This window comes from Suricata suricatta, chromosome 4 (assembly GCF_006229205.1).
Source record: "Suricata suricatta isolate VVHF042 chromosome 4, meerkat_22Aug2017_6uvM2_HiC, whole genome shotgun sequence".
NCBI lineage: Eukaryota > Metazoa > Chordata > Mammalia > Carnivora > Herpestidae > Suricata > Suricata suricatta.
The window spans coordinates 74,849,944-74,870,741 of NC_043703.1; the positions used below are offsets into that span (position 1 = coordinate 74,849,944).

Below are 20,798 nucleotides of genomic sequence, written 5' to 3' on the forward strand. Positions count from 1 at the left end.
ACTCTTAAATGAGTTATATCTGAATTAAATCATCATGTCACAGTTTAGGTAACATGTTTCTGTCTCCAAGAACACTTTCGGTACTGTACACTTGACCTCTTTTAACAGTGCTGATGAGTTTAAAGGCTGAGGCAACAAAAACCAAGTCATTTATCAAAATGATATAAAACCTTTCTTGCTGATACTGGTAGAGGTACTTTACCCCCTTAGTGGCTTTCTAACCTAGGGCGTGAAGATGTTTTCCTGTGTTAATGTTTATACTTTAGGGAGAAAAGCTTAAATACAAACTAAATAGAAATCAGGACTTCAGATCGAATCCATTTGAAGTACTTAGAATTGTGTCTATTTTCTCTCTCCTTTATTTTCTCTTACTTTTTTTTTCAGTTGAGCATGGCTGGTGTGTTAGTTGCATGTTATATGTGGTGTGGGTGTTTTGTTGGCATTTTATTTAATGTTAATATTAGCTTATTTCCCTGAAGGTGGGTATATGTTTTATAAATTGCCAGTTTTGAACAGGATACTAGATAGGATTATCTACAAAATGCACGCCACGTGACTACTATTAACACAGAACAGTGTGATGCATATTTAATGTTTTGTTTTCAGAGTGTTCTGAATTTTAATTTCTAACTCTTTTGTATCTTTGCAATAATATCCTTGCCTCGGGTAGTCTATTAATTCAGTAAAGTTTTTTTAAGAACATTGTTACTACAACCTAATTAATACAAAATATATTTTAATGGGGCACATAGATCAAGGAGGCTATGCTAGTCAGACTGCCGACAAGATTGTGTGATTTCTTAAGTGTAACTGCTTGACTTGCCCTAAATCACACAATCCAGGAACTGAAAGGATTCAGAATTGGGGTATTGACGTCTTCCAAAAGTTGCAAAACTGTGCCCTCACTTAAATTTCTGTGGTAGTAATTTTAAAATGGCTTCTTTCTTGTAACATGAAAGATAAGTTTTTGGTAAAAGTCATCTCCTGAGGTGAGATAAGGGTGTCCTTTCTTGGTTAAAACACAGTGATAGAGTTTCAAGGGGCTTGAGGTGTGCCCTCTTTTATAACTTTTTCCAAAGTTAGTCTTTTAAAAGAGTCTGGAAATGTTATGTACATCGGAAGGAGATTGTTAGTTTTCCAGAAGATTGAATTTGAGATTTCTTTTGTCTCCCTATATAGGTTAACATACTTATAGGTATACAGTGTTATTTAAACATTTCTTCCTATTGGTGTTATAAATTCTGTGACACACTGAATGCACTAAATGCACAAGCCACTTACAAGCTAGAATGGTATTTTTGGGACCTGTGGTTCAATATCAGCAAACATCCAAACATCTTTTTCCCTAGACAGTAATCTCATTAGTCTTATTTATAAACCACCTCAGAGTAGAGCCACCTGGTGGGGGACAGCCCTGCCTTCACAGCAGTGCCCAGCTTCTCTCCTGGCTTGTCCCCAAAACATGTCTGCAAAGCCACAGGACTCTGAAGAGTACACCTTCATCAGTAAGAAGTAGCCCGAGGTAGATGCTACTTTGGGAAAGTTGGGAATGTGGTCTATGCTTGTGCATGTAAATGGAGCAGTCTGGGGACGTAGGACCTCATCCCCATCCTTTTTCCAGATGAGAGAATTCAGGGCCTCAAAAGATTAAGTGACACCTACCTTAGGCATCTTGTTAGTCGTGAAAGGAAACTCTGGAAGTCTCCTCACTGCCTCAGCTTCAGAGACTGCTGATCTCCTGAGACTGGGACTCCACTCCCATGCCCCTCCCTCTGTCCTGAGCAGCTCCTGGAGACACGAGGAAAGGAAATTTGTATTGTGTTTACTTACTTATTTACCCTTAAACAGAATGGTCCCTATTTATGCTTTCTCCACATTTTCCTTGATGCTTTTATTTGTGGACAGATAACCACTGAAAATTATTTTCCATGTTGATTTCACTTGTGGAACATAGGATAATTTTAAAGCTGCATGTAAATGCATTTTATATATTTATTTAAAAGAGAATTACTTCTCCCCTAAATACAAGCATCTCTGTAGACTGTCTGTTATGTAAAACCTGTTTTAGCCCAGTTATGCTGAATGTTTGCCTTTTATGGTGTGCTTAACCCTTCTAAAGATGGCTTCGTAGTACCATGTAATCTGCAAGAATAGAAAGCAAAATAAGTTAAGAGTAATTTGTATTTATAACGTGTCTGTGTGTGATTTACAGGAAGACCATGTACCCAGCTGCAGCTTCTAAATCCAGAGCGATTTGCACGGCTTCTCAAGGAAGTAACAAACACATTCTGGCCTGGCAGAGAGTTGATCGTTCAGTGGTATCCTTTTGACGAAGACAAAAATCACCCATCTATTTCATGGCTTAAAATGGTTTGGAAGAATCTCTATATCCATTTTTCAGAGGATCTGACTTTATTTGACGAACTGCCCCTTATCCCTAGAACTGCGCTAGAAGAAGGTCAGGTGTGTGTAGAGCTCATTCGACTCAGGATTCCATCATCCGTCATTTTAGATGACGCATCCGAAGCGCAGCTGCCTGAGTTTTTGGCAGATGTCGTACAAAAACTCGGAGGGATTGTCCTTAAAAAACTAGACGCCTCCATTCAGCATCCACTTGTTAAAAAATACATTCACTCGCCACTACCAAGTGCTGTTCTGCAGATAATGGAGAAGTTGCCGCTGCAGAAATTGTGTAATCAGATAGCTTCGCTCCTTCCGACCCACAAAGATGCCCTGAGGAAGTTTTTAGCGAGTTTAACTGACAGCAATGAGAAAGAGAAAAGAATAATCCAGGAGTTGCCCATATTCAAGCGGATTAACCATTTATCTGGTCAGGGAATCTCGTCTTACACAAAACTGAAAGGGTGTAAGGTCTTGCACCACACCGCCAAACTTCCACCAGACCTGCGACTCTCTCTTTCGGTCATAGACAGTAGTGACGAAGCGACTATCCGCCTGGCAAATATGTTGAAAGTAGAGAAGTTAAAGACCACTAGTTGTTTAAAGCTCATTTTAAAAGATATTGAAAATGCCTTTTATTCACACGATGAGTTAACACACCTTATGTTATGGACCCTTGAGAATCTGTCCTCTCTTAAAAATGAGAATCCAAATGTGCTTGATTGGTTAGTGCCATTAAAATTCATTGAGATTTCACCGGAACAGATGGTGTCAGCCGGGGCGCTCTTTGATCCCGATCTCGAAGTACTAAAGGATCTCTTTGCTAGTGAAGAGGACACTTGCTTCCCGCCTTCAGCTTTTACCTCACCAGATATTCTTCACTCTTTAAGACAGATTGGCTTAAAAAATGAAGCCAGCCTCAAAGAAGCTGATGTTGTGCAAGTTGCCAAAAAAATTGAAGCCTTACAAGCCAGTTCTTGTCCAAATGAGGAGGTTCTTCTAAAGAAAGCCAGAACCCTCTTACTTGTCTTAAACAAGAATCACACACTGTTACAGTCGTCTGAAGGAAAGATGACCCTGAAGAAAATTAAATGGGTTCCAGCTTGCAAGGAAAGGCCCCCAAACTATCCAGGCTCTTTAGTCTGGAAGGGAGATGTCTGTGACCTTTGTGCCCCACCAGATATGTGTGATGTCGCCCATGCAATTCTGGTTGGCTCGTCGCTTCCTCTTGTCGAGAGTGTCCATGTTAACTTGGAAAAGGCTTTGGGCATCTTCACAAAACCTAGCATCAGTGCAGTTTTGAAACACTTTAAAATTGTTGTTGATTGGTATTCTTCAAAAACCTTTAGTGATGAAGACTACTACCAGTTCCAGCACATTTTGCTTGAAATTTATGGTTTCATGCACGATCACTTAAATGAAGGGAAGGATGCTTTCAGAGCTTTAAAATTTCCATGGGTTTGGACTGGCAAAAAATTTTGTCCCCTCGCCCAAGCTGTGATAAAACCATTCCATGATCTTGATCTCCAGCCTTATTTGCACAGTGTGCCGAAAACCATGGCAAAATTCCACCAACTGTTTAAGGTCTGTGGTTCGATAGAGGAGTTGACGTCAGATCATATTTCCATGGTCATTCAGAAGGTATATCTCAAAAGTGACCAAGACCTCAGTGATCAAGAAAGCAAACAAAATCTTCATCTTATGTTGAATATCATCAGGTGGCTTTATAGCAATCAGATTCCAGCAAGTCCCAACACACCAGTTCCTATACATCATAGCAAAAATCCTTCTAAACTTATCATGAAGCCAATTCATGAATGCTGTTACTGTGACATCAAAGTTGATGACCTCAATGACTTACTGGAAGATTCGGTGGAACCAATCATTCTGGTGCATGAGGATATACCCATGAAAACTGCAGAATGGCTGAAAGTTCCATGCCTTAGCACAAGACTGATCAATCCGGAAAACATGGGATTTGAGCAGTCAGGTCAGAGGGAGCCACTTACCGTAAGAATTAAAAATATTCTGGAGGAATACCCTTCTGTGTCAGATATTTTTAAAGAACTACTTCAAAATGCTGATGATGCAAATGCAACAGAATGCAGTTTCATGATTGATATGCGAAGAAATATGGACATTCGAGAGAATCTGCTAGACCCGGGGATGGCGGCTTGCCATGGACCTGCTCTCTGGTCATTCAATAATTCTCAATTCTCAGATTCAGATTTTGTGAATATAACAAGGTTAGGAGAATCTTTAAAGAGGGAAGAAGTTGACAAAGTTGGAAAATTTGGTCTTGGATTTAATTCTGTGTACCACATCACTGACATTCCCATCATTATGAGTCGAGAATTCATGATAATGTTCGATCCAAACATAAACCATATCAGTAAACACATTAAAGACAAATCTAATCCTGGGATTAAAATTAATTGGAGTAAACAACAGAAAAGACTTAGGAAATTTCCTAATCAGTTCAAACCATTTATAGATGTATTTGGCTGTCAGTTGCCTCTGACTGTAGAAGCCCCTTACAGCTACAGTGGAACTCTTTTCCGACTGTCCTTTAGAACTCAACAGGAAGCGAAAGTGAGTGAAGTTAGTAATACCTGCTATAACACAGCAGACATTTACGCTCTTGTGGATGAATTTAGTCTCTGTGGTCACAGGCTTATAATTTTCACTCAGAGTGTGAACTCGATGTATTTGAAGTACTTGAAAATCGAGGAAACCAATCCCAGCTTAGCACAAGATACAGTAATAATTAAAAAAAGCCCCTGCTCTTCCAAAGCAGTGAATGCACCTGTCCTAAGCGTTTTAAAAGAAGCCGCGAAGCTCATGAAGACTTGCAGTGGCAGTAATAAAAAGCTTCCCGCTGATGCACCAAAGTCGTCTTGCATTCTTCAGATCACAGTGGAAGAATTTCACCACGTGTTCAGAAGGATTGCTGATTTACAGTCCCCACTTTTTAGAGGTCCAGATGATGACCTGACTGCTCTCTTTGAAATGGCGAAGTCTGGCCAATCAAAAAAGCCATCAGATGAGTTGCCCCAAAAAACAGTAGAGTGTACCACATGGCTGATATGTACCTGCATGGACACAGGAGAGGCTCTGAAGTTTTCCCTGAATGAAAGTGGACGAAGACTAGGGTTGGTTCCCTGTGGGGCCGTGGGGGTTCTGCTGTCGGAAATCCAGGACCAGAAGTGGGCTGTGAAACCACATGTGGGAGAAGTGTTTTGTTATTTACCCCTACGGATAAAAACAGGATTGCCAGTTCACATCAATGGGTGTTTTGCTGTTACCTCAAACAGAAAAGAAATTTGGAAGACAGACACAAAAGGACGATGGAATACCACCTTCATGAGGCATGTTATTGTGAAAGCTTACTTGGAGGCGCTCAGTGTCCTACGTGACCTGGCTGTTAACGGGGAGCTAATGGATTATACTTACTACTCAGTGTGGCCTGATCCTGAATTAGTTCATGATGATTTTTCTGTAATTTGCCAAGGATTTTATGAAGACATAGCTCATGGAAAAGGGAAAGAATTGACCAAAGTCTTCTCTGATGGATCTACATGGGTCTCCATGAAGAACGTGCGATTTCTGGATGACTCTATACTTAAAAGAAAAGATGTTGGTCCAGCAGCCTTCAAGATATTTTTGAAATACCTCAAGAAGACTGGCTCAAAAAACCTGTGTGCCGTTGAACTCCCTTCTTCAGTAAAAGCGGGATTTGAAGAAGCTGGCTGCAAACAGATACTGCTTGAAAATACATTTTCAGAGAAGCAGTTTTTTTCTGAAGTGTTTTTCCCAAATATTCAAGAAATTGAAGCAGAACTCAGAGATCCTTTAATGAATTTTGTTCTAAATGAAAAAATCGATGAGTTCTCAGGAATTCTTCGTGTAACTCCATGTATTCCTTGCTCTTTGGAGGGGCATCCCCTAGTTTTACCCTCAAGGTTAATCCACCCTGAAGGACGTGTTGCAAAGTTATTTGATACTAAAGATGGACGGTTTCCTTATGGCTCCACTCAGGATTACCTTAATCCTATCATTCTGATTAAGCTGGTTCAGCTAGGTATGGCCAAAGATGACATCTTATGGGATGACATGCTGGAACGTGCACAGTCTGTGGCTGAAATTAATAAAAGTGACCATGCCTCTGCTTGTCTGAGAAGTAGCATCCTGTTAAGTCTCATTGATGAAAAGCTAAAAATAAGGGATCCTAGGGCAAAGGATTTTGCTGCAAAATATCAAACAATCCCCTTCCTTCCATTTCTGACGAAGCCCGCAGGATTTTCTTTGCACTGGAAAGGTAATAGTTTTAAGCCGGAAACCATGTTTGCAGCAACTGACCTTTATACGGCTGAGCATCAAGACATCGTTTGCCTCTTGCAGCCAATTCTGAATGAAAACTCGCATTCCTTCAGAGGTTGTGGTTCAGTGTCATTGGCTGTTAAGGAGTTTTTGGGATTACTGAGGAAGCCAACAGTTGATCTGGTTGTGAACCAGTTGAAAGAAGTTGCAAAGTCAGTTGATGACGGGATAACATTGTACCAGGAGAACATCACCAATGCTTGCTACAAATACCTGCATGATGCAATGATGCAAAATGAAATCACGAAGATATCAATTATTGAAAAGTTAAAGACCTTTAGCTTCATTCTAGTTGAGAATGCATATGTTGACTCAGAAAAAGTGTCCTTTCACTTGAATTTTGAGGCAGCACCATACCTTTTTCAGCTGCCTAATAAATACAAAAATAATTTCCGTGAGCTTTTTGAAAGTGTGGGTGTTAGGCAGTCATTTACTGTTGAGGACTTTGCCCTTGTTTTGGAATCTATTGATCAAGAGAAAGGGACAAAGCAAATAACAGAAGAGAATTTTCAGCTTTGCCGGCGAATAATTAGCGAAGGAATATGGAGTCTCATTCGAGAAAAGAAACAAGAATTTTGTGAGAAGAATTATGGCAAAATATTACTGCCAGATACCAATCTCAAGCTTCTCCCTGCCAAATCTTTATGCTACAATGATTGTCCCTGGATAAAAGTAAAGGACACCACTGTGAAATACTGTCATGCCGATATACCCAGGGAAGTAGCTGTAAAACTAGGAGCCGTCCCAAAGCGACATAAAGCCTTGGAGCGGTATGCATCCAATATCTGTTTCACAACACTTGGCACGGAATTTGGGCAGAAAGAAAAGCTGACCAGCAGAATTAAGAGCATCCTTAATGCCTACCCTTCCGAAAAGGAAATGTTGAAAGAACTTCTTCAGAATGCTGATGATGCAAAGGCCACAGAAATCTGTTTTGTGTTTGATCCTAGACAGCATCCAGTTGATAGAATATTTGATGATAAGTGGGCCCCCCTGCAGGGCCCAGCACTTTGTGTGTACAACAACCAACCTTTCACAGAAGATGATGTCAGAGGAATTCAGAACCTTGGGAAAGGCACCAAAGAAGGAAATCCCTGTAAAACTGGACAGTATGGAATAGGATTCAATTCTGTGTATCACATCACTGACTGCCCTTCTTTTATTTCTGGCAATGACATCCTGTGTATCTTTGATCCTCATGCCAGATACGCACCAGGAGCCACATCCGTTAGTCCTGGACGCATGTTTAGAGATTTGGATGCAGATTTTAGGACACAGTTCTCAGATGTCCTAGATCTTTATTTGGGAACTCACTTTAAATTGGATAATTGTACAATGTTTAGATTTCCTCTTCGTAATGCAGAAATGGCAAAAGTTTCAGAAATTTCTTCAGTGCCATCATCAGACAGAATGGTCCAGAATCTTTTGGACAAATTGCGGTCAGATGGGGCTGAACTTTTAATGTTTCTTAATCACATGGAAAAGATTTCTATTTGTGAAATAGATAAAGGTACGGGAGCCCTGAATGTGCTGTATTCTGTAAAGGGCAAAATCACAGATGGGGACAGACTGAAAAGGAAACAATTTCATGCATCTGTAATTGATAGTGTTACTAAAAAGAGACAGCTCAAAGACATACCAGTTCAACAGATAACCTATACTATGGATACTGAAGACTCCGAAGGAAATCTTACCACATGGCTAATTTGTAATCGATCAGGTTTTTCAAGTATGGAAAAAGTGTCTAAGAGTGTTATATCGGCTCACAAGAACCAAGATATCACTCTGTTTCCACGTGGCGGAGTAGCTGCCTGCATTACTCACAACTATAAAAAACCCCACAGGGCCTTCTGTTTCTTGCCCCTCTCTTTAGAGACGGGATTGCCATTTCATGTGAACGGCCATTTTGCTCTGGACTCAGCCAGGAGAAACCTGTGGCGGGACGATAATGGAGTTGGTGTTCGTAGTGATTGGAATAACAGTTTAATGACAGCATTAATAGCTCCTGCATATGTTGAATTACTAATCCAGCTAAAAAAGCGCTATTTCCCTGGTTCTGACCCAACACTATCGGTTTTGCAGAACACACCAATTCATGTGGTGAAGGATACTTTAAAGAAGTTTTTATCATTTTTCCCAGTTAACAGGCTTGACCTACAACCAGATTTATATTGTCTAGTGAAAGCACTTTACAGTTGCATTCATGAAGACATGAAACGCCTTTTACCTGTTGTACGGGCTCCCAATATCGATGGCTCGGATTTGCACTCTGCAGTTATAATTACTTGGATTAATATGTCTACTTCAAATAAAACCAGACCTTTTTTTGACAACTTACTGCAGGATGAATTGCAACACCTGAAGAATGCAGATTATAACATCACAACCCGCAAGACAGTGGCAGAGAATGTCTATAGACTGAAACACCTACTTTTAGAAATTGGTTTCAATTTGGTTTATAACTGTGATGAAACTGCCAACCTATACCACTGTCTTATAGATGCAGATATTCCTGTGAGTTACGTCACCCCCGCTGATGTTAGATCTTTTTTAATGACGTTTTCTTCTCCTGACACCAACTGCCATATTGGGAAACTGCCTTGTCGTCTCCAACAGACTAACCTAAAGCTTTTTCATAGTTTGAAGCTTTTAGTGGATTATTGTTTCAAGGATGCAGAAGAAAATGAGATTGAAGTAGAGGGACTACCCCTTCTCATTACGCTGGACAGTGTTTTGCAAACTTTTGATGCCAAACGACCCAAGTTTCTAACAACGTACCATGAGTTGATTCCATCTCGCAAAGACTTGTTCATGAATACATTATATTTGAAATACAGTACCATTTTATTGAACTGTAAGGTTGCAAAAGTGTTTGATATCTCCAGCTTTGCTGATTTGTTATCTTCTGTGTTGCCTCGTGAATATAAGACCAAAAACTGTACAAAGTGGAAAGACAATTTTGCGAGTGAGTCTTGGCTTAAGAATGCATGGCATTTTATCAGCGAATCTGTCAATGTGAAGGAAGATCAAGAGGAAACACAACCAACGTTTGATGTTGTTGTCGACACCCTGAAGGACTGGGCTTTGCTTCCGGGAACGAAGTTCACTGTTTCAGCCAACCAGCTTGTGGTTCCTGAAGGTGACGTTCTGCTTCCTCTGAGTCTCATGCACATTGCAGTTTTCCCAAATGCCCAGAGTGATAAAGTTTTTCATGCTCTCATGAAAGCTGGCTGTATTCAGCTTGCTTTGAACAAAATCTGCTCCAAGGACAGTGCATTCGTTCCTCTGTTGTCCTGTCAAACTGCAAACATCGAGAGCCCTGCAAGCATTTTAAAGGCCCTACATTATATGGTTCAAACGTCAACCTTTAGAACTGAAAAATTAATAGAAAATGACTTTGAAGCACTTTTGATGTATTTCAACTGCAATCTCAGTCATTTGATGTCCCAAGATGACATAAAAATTTTAAAGTCACTTCCATGCTACAAATCCATCAGTGGTCGCTACATGAGCATCGCAAAATTTGGAACATGCTACGTACTCACCAAAAGTATTCCTTCAGCTGAAGTGGACAAATGGACACAATCATCGTCATCTGCATTTCTTGAAGAAAAAATACACTTAAAAGAACTCTATGAGGTGCTTGGCTGTGTACCTGTGGATGATCTCGAAGTATATTTGAAACACCTCTTACCAAAAATTGAAAATCTCTCATATGATGCAAAATTGGAGCACTTGATATATCTTAAGAATAGGCTATCAAGTATTGAGGAACTGTCAGAGATCAAGGAACAACTTTTTGAAAAACTGGAAAGCTTATTGGTAATCCACGATGCTAACAGTCGACTAAAGCAAGCAAAACATTTCTATGATAGAACGGTGCGAGTTTTTGAAGTTATGCTTCCTGAAAAATTGTTTATTCCTAAGGACTTCTTCAAAAAGTTGGAACAGCTTATAAAGCCCAAAAATCAAGCCACGTTTATGACCTCCTGGGTAGAATTCTTGAGAAACATTGGGCTAAAGTATATACTTTCTCAGCAACAGTTGCTGCAGTTTGCTAAGGAAATCAGTGTGAGAGCCAATACAGAAAACTGGTCTAAGGAAACCCTGCAAAATACAGTGGATATCCTTCTTCATCACATATTCCAAGAACGAATGGATCTGTTATCTGGCAATTTTCTGAAAGAACTGTCTCTAATACCATTCCTGTGTCCCGAACGGGCACCTGCGGAGTTCATTAGATTTCATCCTCAGTATCAAGAGGTCAATGGAACACTCCCTCTCATAAAGTTCAATGGAGCACAAGTAAACCCTAAATTCAAGCAGTGTGATGTGCTCCAGCTCTTATGGACCTCCTGCCCTATCCTTCCAGAGAAGGCCACTCCCTTGAGTATCAGAGAACAAGAAGGCAGTGACCTTGGTCCACAAGAACAGCTCGAACAGGTTTTAAGTATGCTTAATGTTAACCTGGATCCTCCTCTTGATAAGGTCATTAATAACTGCAGAAACATATGCAACATAACAACTTTGGATGAAGAGATGGTAAAAACTAGAGCAAAGGTCTTAAGGAGCATATATGAATTTCTCAGTGCAGAGAAAAGGGAGTTTCGGTTTCAGCTGCGGGGTGTTGCTTTTGTGATGGTGGAAGATGGTTGGAAACTCCTGAAGCCTGAGGAAGTAGTGATAAATCTAGAATATGAATCTGATTTTAAACCTTACTTGTACAAGCTACCATTAGAACTTGGCACATTTCACCAGTTGTTCAAACACCTGGGTACTGAAGATATTATTTCAACCAAGCAATATGTTGAAGTGTTGAGCCGCATTTTCAAAAATTCTGAAGGAAAACAGTTGGATCCTAATGAAATGCGCACAGTTAAGAGAGTAGTTTCCGGCTTGTTCAAGAGTCTGCAAAATGATTCGGTCAAGGTGAGGAGTGATCTCGAGAATGTACGAGACCTTGCGCTTTACCTTCCAAGCCAGGATGGCAGACTGGTGAAGTCGAGCATCTTAGTGTTCGATGACGCTCCACATTACAAAAGTAGAATCCAGGGGAATATCGGCGTGCAGATGTTGGTTGACCTTAGCCAGTGCTACTTAGGGAAGGACCATGGCTTCCATACTAAATTGATAATGCTCTTTCCTCAAAAACTTAGACCTCGTTTACTGAGCAGTATACTTGAAGAACAGCTAGATGAAGAGACTCCCAAAGTTTGTCAGTTTGGAGCATTGTGTTCTCTTCAGGGCAGGTTGCAGCTGCTCTTGTCTTCGGAACAGTTCATCACAGGACTAATTAGAATTATGAAGCATGAAAATGATAATGCTTTCCTGGCCAATGAAGAAAAAGCCATAAGACTTTGCAAAGCCCTAAGAGAAGGATTGAAAGTGTCCTGTTTTGAAAAGCTTCAAACCACACTAAGGGTTAAAGGTTTTAACCCTATACCCCACAGCAGGAGTGAAACTTTTGCTTTTTTGAAGAGATTTGGCAACGCAGTCATTCTGCTATACATACAGCATTCAGACAGCAAGGACATTAATTTCCTGTTAGCATTGGCAATGACGCTGAAGTCCGCGACAGACAACCTGATCTCTGATACTTCGTATTTAATTGCTATGCTAGGATGCAATGATATTTACAGGATCAGTGAGAAACTTGACAGTTTAGGGGTAAAATATGACTCTTCAGAACCATCAAAACTTGAACTTCCAATGCCTGGCACTCCAATACCTGCTGAAATCCATTATACTCTGCTTATGGATCCCATGAATGTTTTTTACCCGGGAGAGTATGTTGGGTACCTTGTGGATGCTGAAGGTGGTGATATCTATGGATCATACCAGCCAACGTACACGTACGCAATTATCGTACAAGAAGTTGAGAGAGAAGATGCTGATAATTCTAGTTTTCTGGGAAAGATATATCAGATTGATATTGGTTACAGCGAATATAAAATAGTTAGCTCTCTCGATCTCTATAAGTTTTCAAGGCCCGAGGAAAGCTCTCAAAGCAGAGACAGTGCCCCTTCTACACCGACCAGCCCTACCGAATTCCTAGCCCCTGGTCTGCGAAGCATTCCTCCTCTTTTCTCGGGCAGAGAAAGCCAGAAGACCTCATCCTCAAAGCATCAGTCCCCCAAAAAACTCAAGGTGAATTCTTTGCCAGAAATTTTAAAAGAAGTGACATCCGTGGTGGAGCAAGCGTGGAAGCTTCCAGAATCAGAAAGGAAAAAGATTATTAGGCGGTTGTATTTGAAGTGGCACCCTGACAAAAATCCAGAGAACCATGACATTGCTAATGAAGTTTTTAAGCATTTGCAGAACGAAATCAACAGACTAGAGAAGCAGGCTTTTCTAGACCAAAATGCAGACAGAGCCTCAAGGCGAACATTTTCAACCTCAGCATCCCGATTTCAGTCGGACAAGTACTCGTTTCAGAGATTTTATACTTCGTGGAATCAAGAGGCAACGAGCCATAAATCTGAAAGGCAACAGCAAAATAAAGAAAAAAGCACACCTTCAGCTGGACAGACTTACTCTCAAAGGTTCTTTGTTCCTCCCACTTTCAAGTCAGTTGGCAATCCCGTTGAAGCACGTAGATGGTTAAGACAGGCCAGAGCAAATTTTTCGGCTGCCAGGAACGACCTCCATAAAAACGCTAATGAATGGGTGTGCTTTAAATGTCACCTCTCTACCAAGTTAGCTTTGATCGCCGCTGACTATGCTGTGAGAGGGAAATCCGATAAAGACGTAAAGCCCACCGCACTTGCACAGAAAATAGAGGAATACAGTCAGCAGCTTGAAGGACTGACAAATGATGTCCACACACTGGAGGCCTATGGTGTGGACAGTTTAAAAACAAGGTACCCTGATCTGCTTCCTTTCCCACAGATCCCAAATGACAGGTTCACTTCTGAGGTTGCTATGAGGGTGATGGAATGTACTGCCTGTATCATCATAAAACTTGAAAATTTTATACAACAGAAAGTGTGAAGGTATTCAGAGAAAAAAAAAAAAAGCAGAGCCAGACCTTGACTGTGTCGAAGCACAAGTGTGAATGCTGTACGTCCTTAGGCTTTATTGTCCGTTAGTAAGTTAAGAATTGTAAAGCACATTGCAGATTGTTTGGGAAGAACTTTGGAGTTGCCGTTAACATGCATATCAACAGAGGACTGTAACCGACTTTAAAAGAAAATCATTGTGAAGATGGTGAGCTGCAGAATCGATAGACGTATTTGAAAGGCTAGGAGGGCACAATATTGAACCGCACTTTATGTAACCAAAGCTTAGCGCTTGTCTGATGAGAGTCTGTGTATGTCCGTGGTCAGGATGGAGTTAACTTTTATGTCTTTAACGTGGTGTTTTGAAGGCGGTAAACCCTGGACATCTCGTTGGTTTCAGCAAATAAGGGGAATCAAGTCTTTGGAGTGATTGTTTCTTTAATTGGATCCTCTTTTGGATGCATTATTATCAGCTGGCTCTGATTATGAATTTGTTGCAATTTTACATCTTAAATACTCAGTACATTTAAAAAGTGGTACAGTATTTTAATCCTGAATATTACTTGATTAAGAGGATGCAGAGAGTACTTCCTAGGGTGCGTGGAGTACACTTTACGTCTTTTAAGTGGTTTTTTTTTTTTTTTTACACCTTATGTTTACAGGCTTTCTATTTCATGAAAAAGCCGTTAAGGAAAACTCGGAACGGTGGCAGCTCTATCACCAGGTGTTAATATTGCGTCCAAAGACTGCTCACCGAAACGACACTTCCCAACTGTTAGAACATTCGCTTTCTGTTTGTACATATTTTCCACAGGTATCATAATTTATAGAGCGTGACAGAACATGATGCAATCTTTTGTTGTCTAAAGGTGCTGTGGTTAAAACAAAGCTTTTCTTTCCACATGGCACTTAGTGGAGTTCCTTGGGTTTTACTTTGGAAGACATTAGAGAAAAGTAAAATCATTGTGACAGTATCCAGTACTTCCTAACAGTTTACTGTGTTTTCCCCATGAATGATTCGGAACTGACATTGGATTTTTCTCATGCTTGAGTGTCCTCTACTGTATTTACTTTGGCATATTCCTTTGGCAGAATGTAAAAGAGAGGTGATGACAATTAGTACATATAAGTGTGCCGGCTGTAAATGACGCTAAATATAATATTTTCTGCAATTAAGGGCTTATGGAACATATTAAAACTTTTTTACTTTTATTGGTAATAAGGAATGTGTGTGCCTCCATTATTGTAACGCTTCTGGATGTGAAGCTATGTCATTATTTCTGCTATTATATTAAGTGCCATACTTTTAATAAAGCAAATGTACATAAGAAATTATTGTAACTGGTATTCCCTGAACATCAAACTTAGTATCTTCCTCTCTAAAGTTTTGATATGTGCATCTATGTGTGTTTACTGGAAATATTTAGGATGGATTTTTAAAATTACATTTTATATTGGAATTTTAGTAGGCTCTTTTTTATGATTGAATATAAAGTACTTGTACATTGGGTTTTATTACATGCTCATTGGTTTCATTAAGAGTTTGCTTTTCCTTTTTAGGGAAGAAGATTAGCTGATTCAGATGGTAGGGGTGTATATATTTGTATACATATGTATATTTGGATATACATGGATATACTGTCTACGTGGATACAGTAAATAAGGTTCTTCCATAGGTAGAGGCTGAACTGACATTCACCTTGACCCAGCAGAGGGCCACATGTCTGGGGCTAATGTACACTTGAGCCCTGACAGAAGATTTTCAGCATTATACCTGAGGCACAGGTTTTCAAAGCCAGGTAGGCCAGGGCTAAGAGTTTTCTGTTGTGGGGTTTAGCAAATTCTGGATCGCTAGCCGTCTGGACTGTTTTGAGAAGAACTTGCTCTGTTGAAACTCAGATTTAGAATCAGGAACATATTTTACTTTTTTTGATATTAAAATTTACATAGAAAACCTTGTCTGGCCATTGTGCTAGTTGAGGTAGTTGGGGTTTTGTTGGGGTTTTTTTCTATGCTTAAGAAAAATATATACATCCGTAATCCCTTATACAAAACCCTTGGATCCAGATCTATTTCAGAATTTGGATTTTAGAACGTTTTTACAGGCATTCCCATTGGGGTTGGGTAGCACTCTTGAATCAAACACATTATCATTTCTGCGGTAAAGCCTACGGACACTCACACTAACTTGAATACACAGACGTGATAAATCACCTCGCCTTCATTTAGGTCAGGTCTTGCCACCAGTGGTTTGCAGCAGACATATTTGGAAAGTGTTTGGATTTTTGGAGCTTCTTGGACTTTGAAATTGAGGGTTAGGGAATTTTTGATGTGAACTAATTTTTGTATTTTATTATTTTATGCTTTCCCCCTATTTTGCCTTTTCTTACTAAAAGGAAACCGGCCACTCAGCCTGTGTGTGCAGCAGTTGCGGTCCAGGAAGGAGACGGGCATGTTGGGTGCTGCTGGATGAGTGAGGGGTGAAAGCACCCCCTGCCGGCTGGCTGAGCCGTTCACAGCTTCCTCTGGTAACTCAGTCCAGTTAGTTTCCAAGGCAGCTGGGAGAGTGGGGGGAATGCCGAGATCCCAAGAATGATGCTGGCAAAAGGTGCAAATAGTTTTAATAAAGAGGGGCGCATGGCTTTGATGTGGGATTCTCTTCCGTTAGTGCCAGTTGACCTCTTCCAAACTTCCAATGTTCTGCCGAGCTCAAGGATAACATTCGTAGTGCTGGGAGAGAAGAGCAATTCGAGAAAGTTCCCATCAGTCATGCATTAGACAGGCTTCTACCAGAGAAACAGGACTGGTAGGAGGTACACAGATACGGACACATAAAGCGCTTTCCAGGAAGTGACCATGATCGTGGGGGCTGGCGAGCGAGGAAGCCCGAGGGCATGTGGATGCCACTGGCAGGCAGCCGCTGCCACCCCCAACCCACCCAGGCCAGACCTCTCACCCTTCGGCTTCCAAAGGTTTTTTCCATTGTCTTGTTTGAGCAGATACAGCTGAAAGTAGTGTCATTCATTCATTCATTCATTCATTCAGAAACACCCCCTAAGCACTATTTGCAGGCATTAGGGTAGGTGTCCGAGGCGTGAAAATGCATGTTCCATCCTGGTAGAGACCAGTGAGAATGATCTGCTTGCGGTTAGGAAGCTAGTCTACTTATATGTTAAAGCCAGACTTAGATTTTATTTAAAAATAAGCATTATCACAAAGCTGGGATCTAAGAAGACAAAATTGAAGTTTCACCTTCTCTACAGTTAAAAATGGATCTTTACTTAGTGGTGCCTTTAGATCCACCTATTCTACCTGCAGGCTCACACCTGATAACAAGCATTTATGTGGTTTTGAAACCATAGCAAGTCTGAAGTGGAATTTAAGACAGGGCAAACGGCAAACTGAAGGAGACGTGGTGTTTGAAATCAGGGAAGGAAGGGGCAAAAAAACTATATAAAGCACACCAGCCTTCACGTGAGGGGCTGGCTCTGCCTTTCGGAACAGCTCTGCTCTCCGCTGACCCCCAAAGCTGTGGAGATGAACCTGGTGGGTGGATCAGGGGGAAAGACCCGTGCATGTGTAGCTGGCCCCTTCCTCTTTGAACTTGGTTACATTGAGAAACAGGTGCCTCGGTCTGCCCTCTGCATGGTGAGCTGCCAGAGTCCTGCCCCCAGTCCTGCCGGGGCTGGAGAGCTTCCCTCCTATGATATGTAGCTGTCCAGTCTTAGTGAGTCCATTTTGCTGCAAATCAGACTTATTTTTACTATTAAAGTTAACATTTTGATCTTCACTTTTCTGACTTGTGTCTACTTAGCTGGTTTGGAAATTGAAAAAGAAGGGCTATTTTTGAGGCCACTCAAATAGCAACACTCAGTGGCCAAAGCCATGTGGTATGTAGGAGTATCAGTGTACAGAGCTCATCAGGTATGTTCATGAGGCAGGTTCATCGTCATGAACACAATGTCTTCAAAAAGATGAGTTTATGTAATAGTTTAGAATACAGCCTATGTAAAACGTTTGGATTCTAAACAAGGATAAATTCCTTATCACTATGGAGAATGCAGCTATCTGTCCATTACAATTTCTTTCATGATGATTCCAAATAGCAAAGGAGTAGAAAAAAAAAGTCTATGTCTTTTATTGAAAGGGTTCTACCTCCCCCCCTATTTTCTCCTTGTTTTTCTTGACCTGTGTCAACCGAGCTTGAAGACATGTTTTGCACAAACGTGGAGCAAGAGAGTATATATGACGAAACAAAATAAGCAACGCTATTTACTATGACAGGAGGAATGTTGTAGCAAGAAAGCAGATATTAACTTAAAAAATCAGGACTTAATGGAAAAGGTGAACACCAATTTATAATCTAAAACCACCCACCCCCTATGAAACTTTAGAGTTGAGTTTGCTTTTTTTGTTTTTAAATTTGAGAGAGAGAGCAAGCAAATGGGGGACAGGCAGAAGGAGAGAGGAAAGAGTGAGGAGAGGGTCAGAGGGAGAGAGAGAGAGAGACAGAATCCACATTCAGTGTGAAGCCTGACTTGGGGCTGAATCCCATGACCTTGGGATCATGACCTAAGCCAAAAGCAAGAGTTGGATGCTCAACCGACAGAGCTACCCAGGCACCCCTAGTCAAGTTTGCTCTTACCTGCCCAGGACACGCCTAATGTTTACTCTGTAATGTCATGTTTTTATGCACATACCAGTTTGAAAATCTAGGATCTGTCAGAAGTGGGCTACACTGCTAGATGAATACCTTGTTAAAACATTAGAAACCGGGTTCACTTTTCTGCTTTCAGTTCTGAGACCGCAGAAAATGAATCTGAACTTGTGTTTATAGTGACAAGTCCTATAAATGTGGTCCTACCACATCTGGTGCAACTTGGAGATTCTAACAACTGGTAAAACACAAAGCAATACAAAAACCTACAAAGACCAAAAACCCACCACTCTGTGACTGGCATTTAACAAGTGAGTGACGCACACAAAGCTAGCCTGTTTTCGTAGGCTCAGCATGTCCTGTTTGATATTAAACGTATCTTCAAAACTGAAGAGAGTCTGATTCTGTGAAGTAACAGCCAGTCCGTCACTACTGTGTAAGAGGTAAATACACCACTGGGCAGTGATGAGTCCCGCCACCCCCTAGTTCTTTGATGCTTCGGACTTCACGTGTCAAATGGGTATTATCCCATTTACACAATTATCAGGTAGGCTGGAATTTGGATGGAATGAGACAATATGCCAGAGTTTTTGAGAGTAAGAACAACTGTTCACAGGTAGGGTCACATTTCAGTTTAATTTTACTAGCTACTGTATGACCTTCTGACTTGTCCTATCTGAACCTTTCTTTAATCACCAGTAACTCGGGGGGAAATGATACCTACCTCAGAATGTCGACGTGTGGATTAAAGGAAGACAGACTGAAGTTTGTGAAAATGTAGGCTGATTTTTATTGCTTATTGACTATAGATATAAAGAAAACATGATTAATTTTGTGTAGTTTATTCCTTTGACTACATGTTGAAAATCAGATCGACCTAAGTCCCCTCAAAACCTGAAGATTTTCTTGTGAGACCTGATACACTTTGCCTTAAGAGTGTGGGTTTGAGTGATGTCATGGGAACACCACATTGACTTCTGGGGGCATGTAGACCAATGCTGCCTCCATGGGGAATTAGATATTCACCACTAAACAGCATAAATTAACAGCAATTCAGTATTTCATTGTAGATTATCTACAAGAAAGAAAAGTCACAAGGGTTCTGATGGAACATAAATGTAGTGGAATAAACATTTCTTGTTTTGCTCTGGCTAGACTTCTGTGTCTAAGAAGAACAGACCATTCTGAGACCGTATAGTTTCATCACAACACGTTCATTGGCACACTTTTCTGTCCTCCAACTTCCCATCCACCATCTTGGTTTTATAGAATGTCAAGTCACTTAGTGTGAAGGCTTGAGGTTGGTACGGTAAGCTCACTGACGTGATGCAGGTGTTCTGTAGAAGACGCAGGTGGTTTAGAGACAGACGTGGCTGTTTTCGTGGCACGTGGTACCCATGCCGGCCACGGACAGGTAGAGCTTCCCATCTGGACACACGCAAATTTCATAGAGTTCTTGAGAGCTGCCGGGAGAGCCCCGAGTCCCCTGAACCAACTTGGGTAAACACACGGTTTCAGCATCAAGCACAACCTGTTTGGGCAAAAACGAGATGAAGTGAAGTGGTCCAGTGGGATGAGCACAATAGTGTGAAACTCAGATCTCCAGATTCGTTTCTTCTCTGCATTGAAAAACGAAGCAGGGCACCTGACTTAAGTCATATTATAATCAGATTCTTTTAAAGCATATTTCTATTTTACATTCAGGCAGGGGCTTAATAATTCCTCCTCCAAATCGGAGGGAAGTCTTTTTTTTTTAACCCATTGTGCTAGTTGAGCTAGGAATATTTATGAGGCACTACTCCTCAATCTTTTAGAATTATCTGAAAAAGACTGTTTTGCCAATGCATATTTATCTTGTGATCTATTTTGACTTTATGCCAAATCACCTTCTTTACCACAGAAATAAATTTATCTTGACAACTAAAAAGATTTTTTTTTAGTGTTTTACTTATTTTTGAGAGAGAGAGGGAGAGACAGACAGAGAGAGAGAGACAGACAGACAGAGCATGAGCAGGGGAGGGGCAGAGAGAGGAAGAGAGAGGAAAACACAGAATCAGAAGTAGGCTCCAGGCTCTGAGCTGTCAGCACAGAGCCTGATGTGGGGCCCGAACTCACGAGCCATGAGATCATGACTTGAGCTGAAGTCAGATGCTATCACCGACTAAATCACCCAGGTGTCCCCTTCACAATTTTTACCTGTGAATGTTGCGATTTCTGCTGATTTTGTTTTCCTAGAAGACACTATTAGCCACCAACCATTTCCCTAGATTCTAAACTATCCTTTGAAACTCTACTGCCTTCATGTAGATGTGGGGAAGCTACAGACACACAGATTAACGCCAACTAAAAGTGAATTAAAAGCT

The 20,798-nt window shown here is 40.8% G+C and overlaps 2 protein-coding genes across 5 annotated transcripts in view; one reads left to right on the forward strand and one right to left on the reverse strand.

Moving 5' to 3' along the window:
- SACS (sacsin molecular chaperone) overlaps positions 1 to 15,111 on the forward strand; it is a 37,479-nt gene extending 22,368 nt beyond the window's left edge. For both annotated transcript variants that reach the window (XM_029936956.1, XM_029936957.1), the window contains one exon: positions 2,213 to 15,111. In XM_029936956.1, coding sequence (XP_029792816.1) covers positions 2,213 to 13,770 — 11,558 coding nt within the window. In that variant the 3' untranslated portion in view covers positions 13,771 to 15,111. The remainder of the gene's footprint in view (positions 1 to 2,212) is intronic.
- A 4,090-nt stretch (positions 15,112 to 19,201) lies between these two features.
- SGCG (sarcoglycan gamma) overlaps positions 19,202 to 20,798 on the reverse strand; it is a 105,127-nt gene continuing 103,530 nt past the window's right edge. For all 3 annotated transcript variants that reach the window (XM_029936183.1, XM_029936185.1, XM_029936184.1), the window contains one exon: positions 19,202 to 19,966. In XM_029936183.1, the coding sequence (XP_029792043.1) occupies positions 19,793 to 19,966 (174 nt within the window). In that variant the 3' untranslated portion in view covers positions 19,202 to 19,792. The remainder of the gene's footprint in view (positions 19,967 to 20,798) is intronic.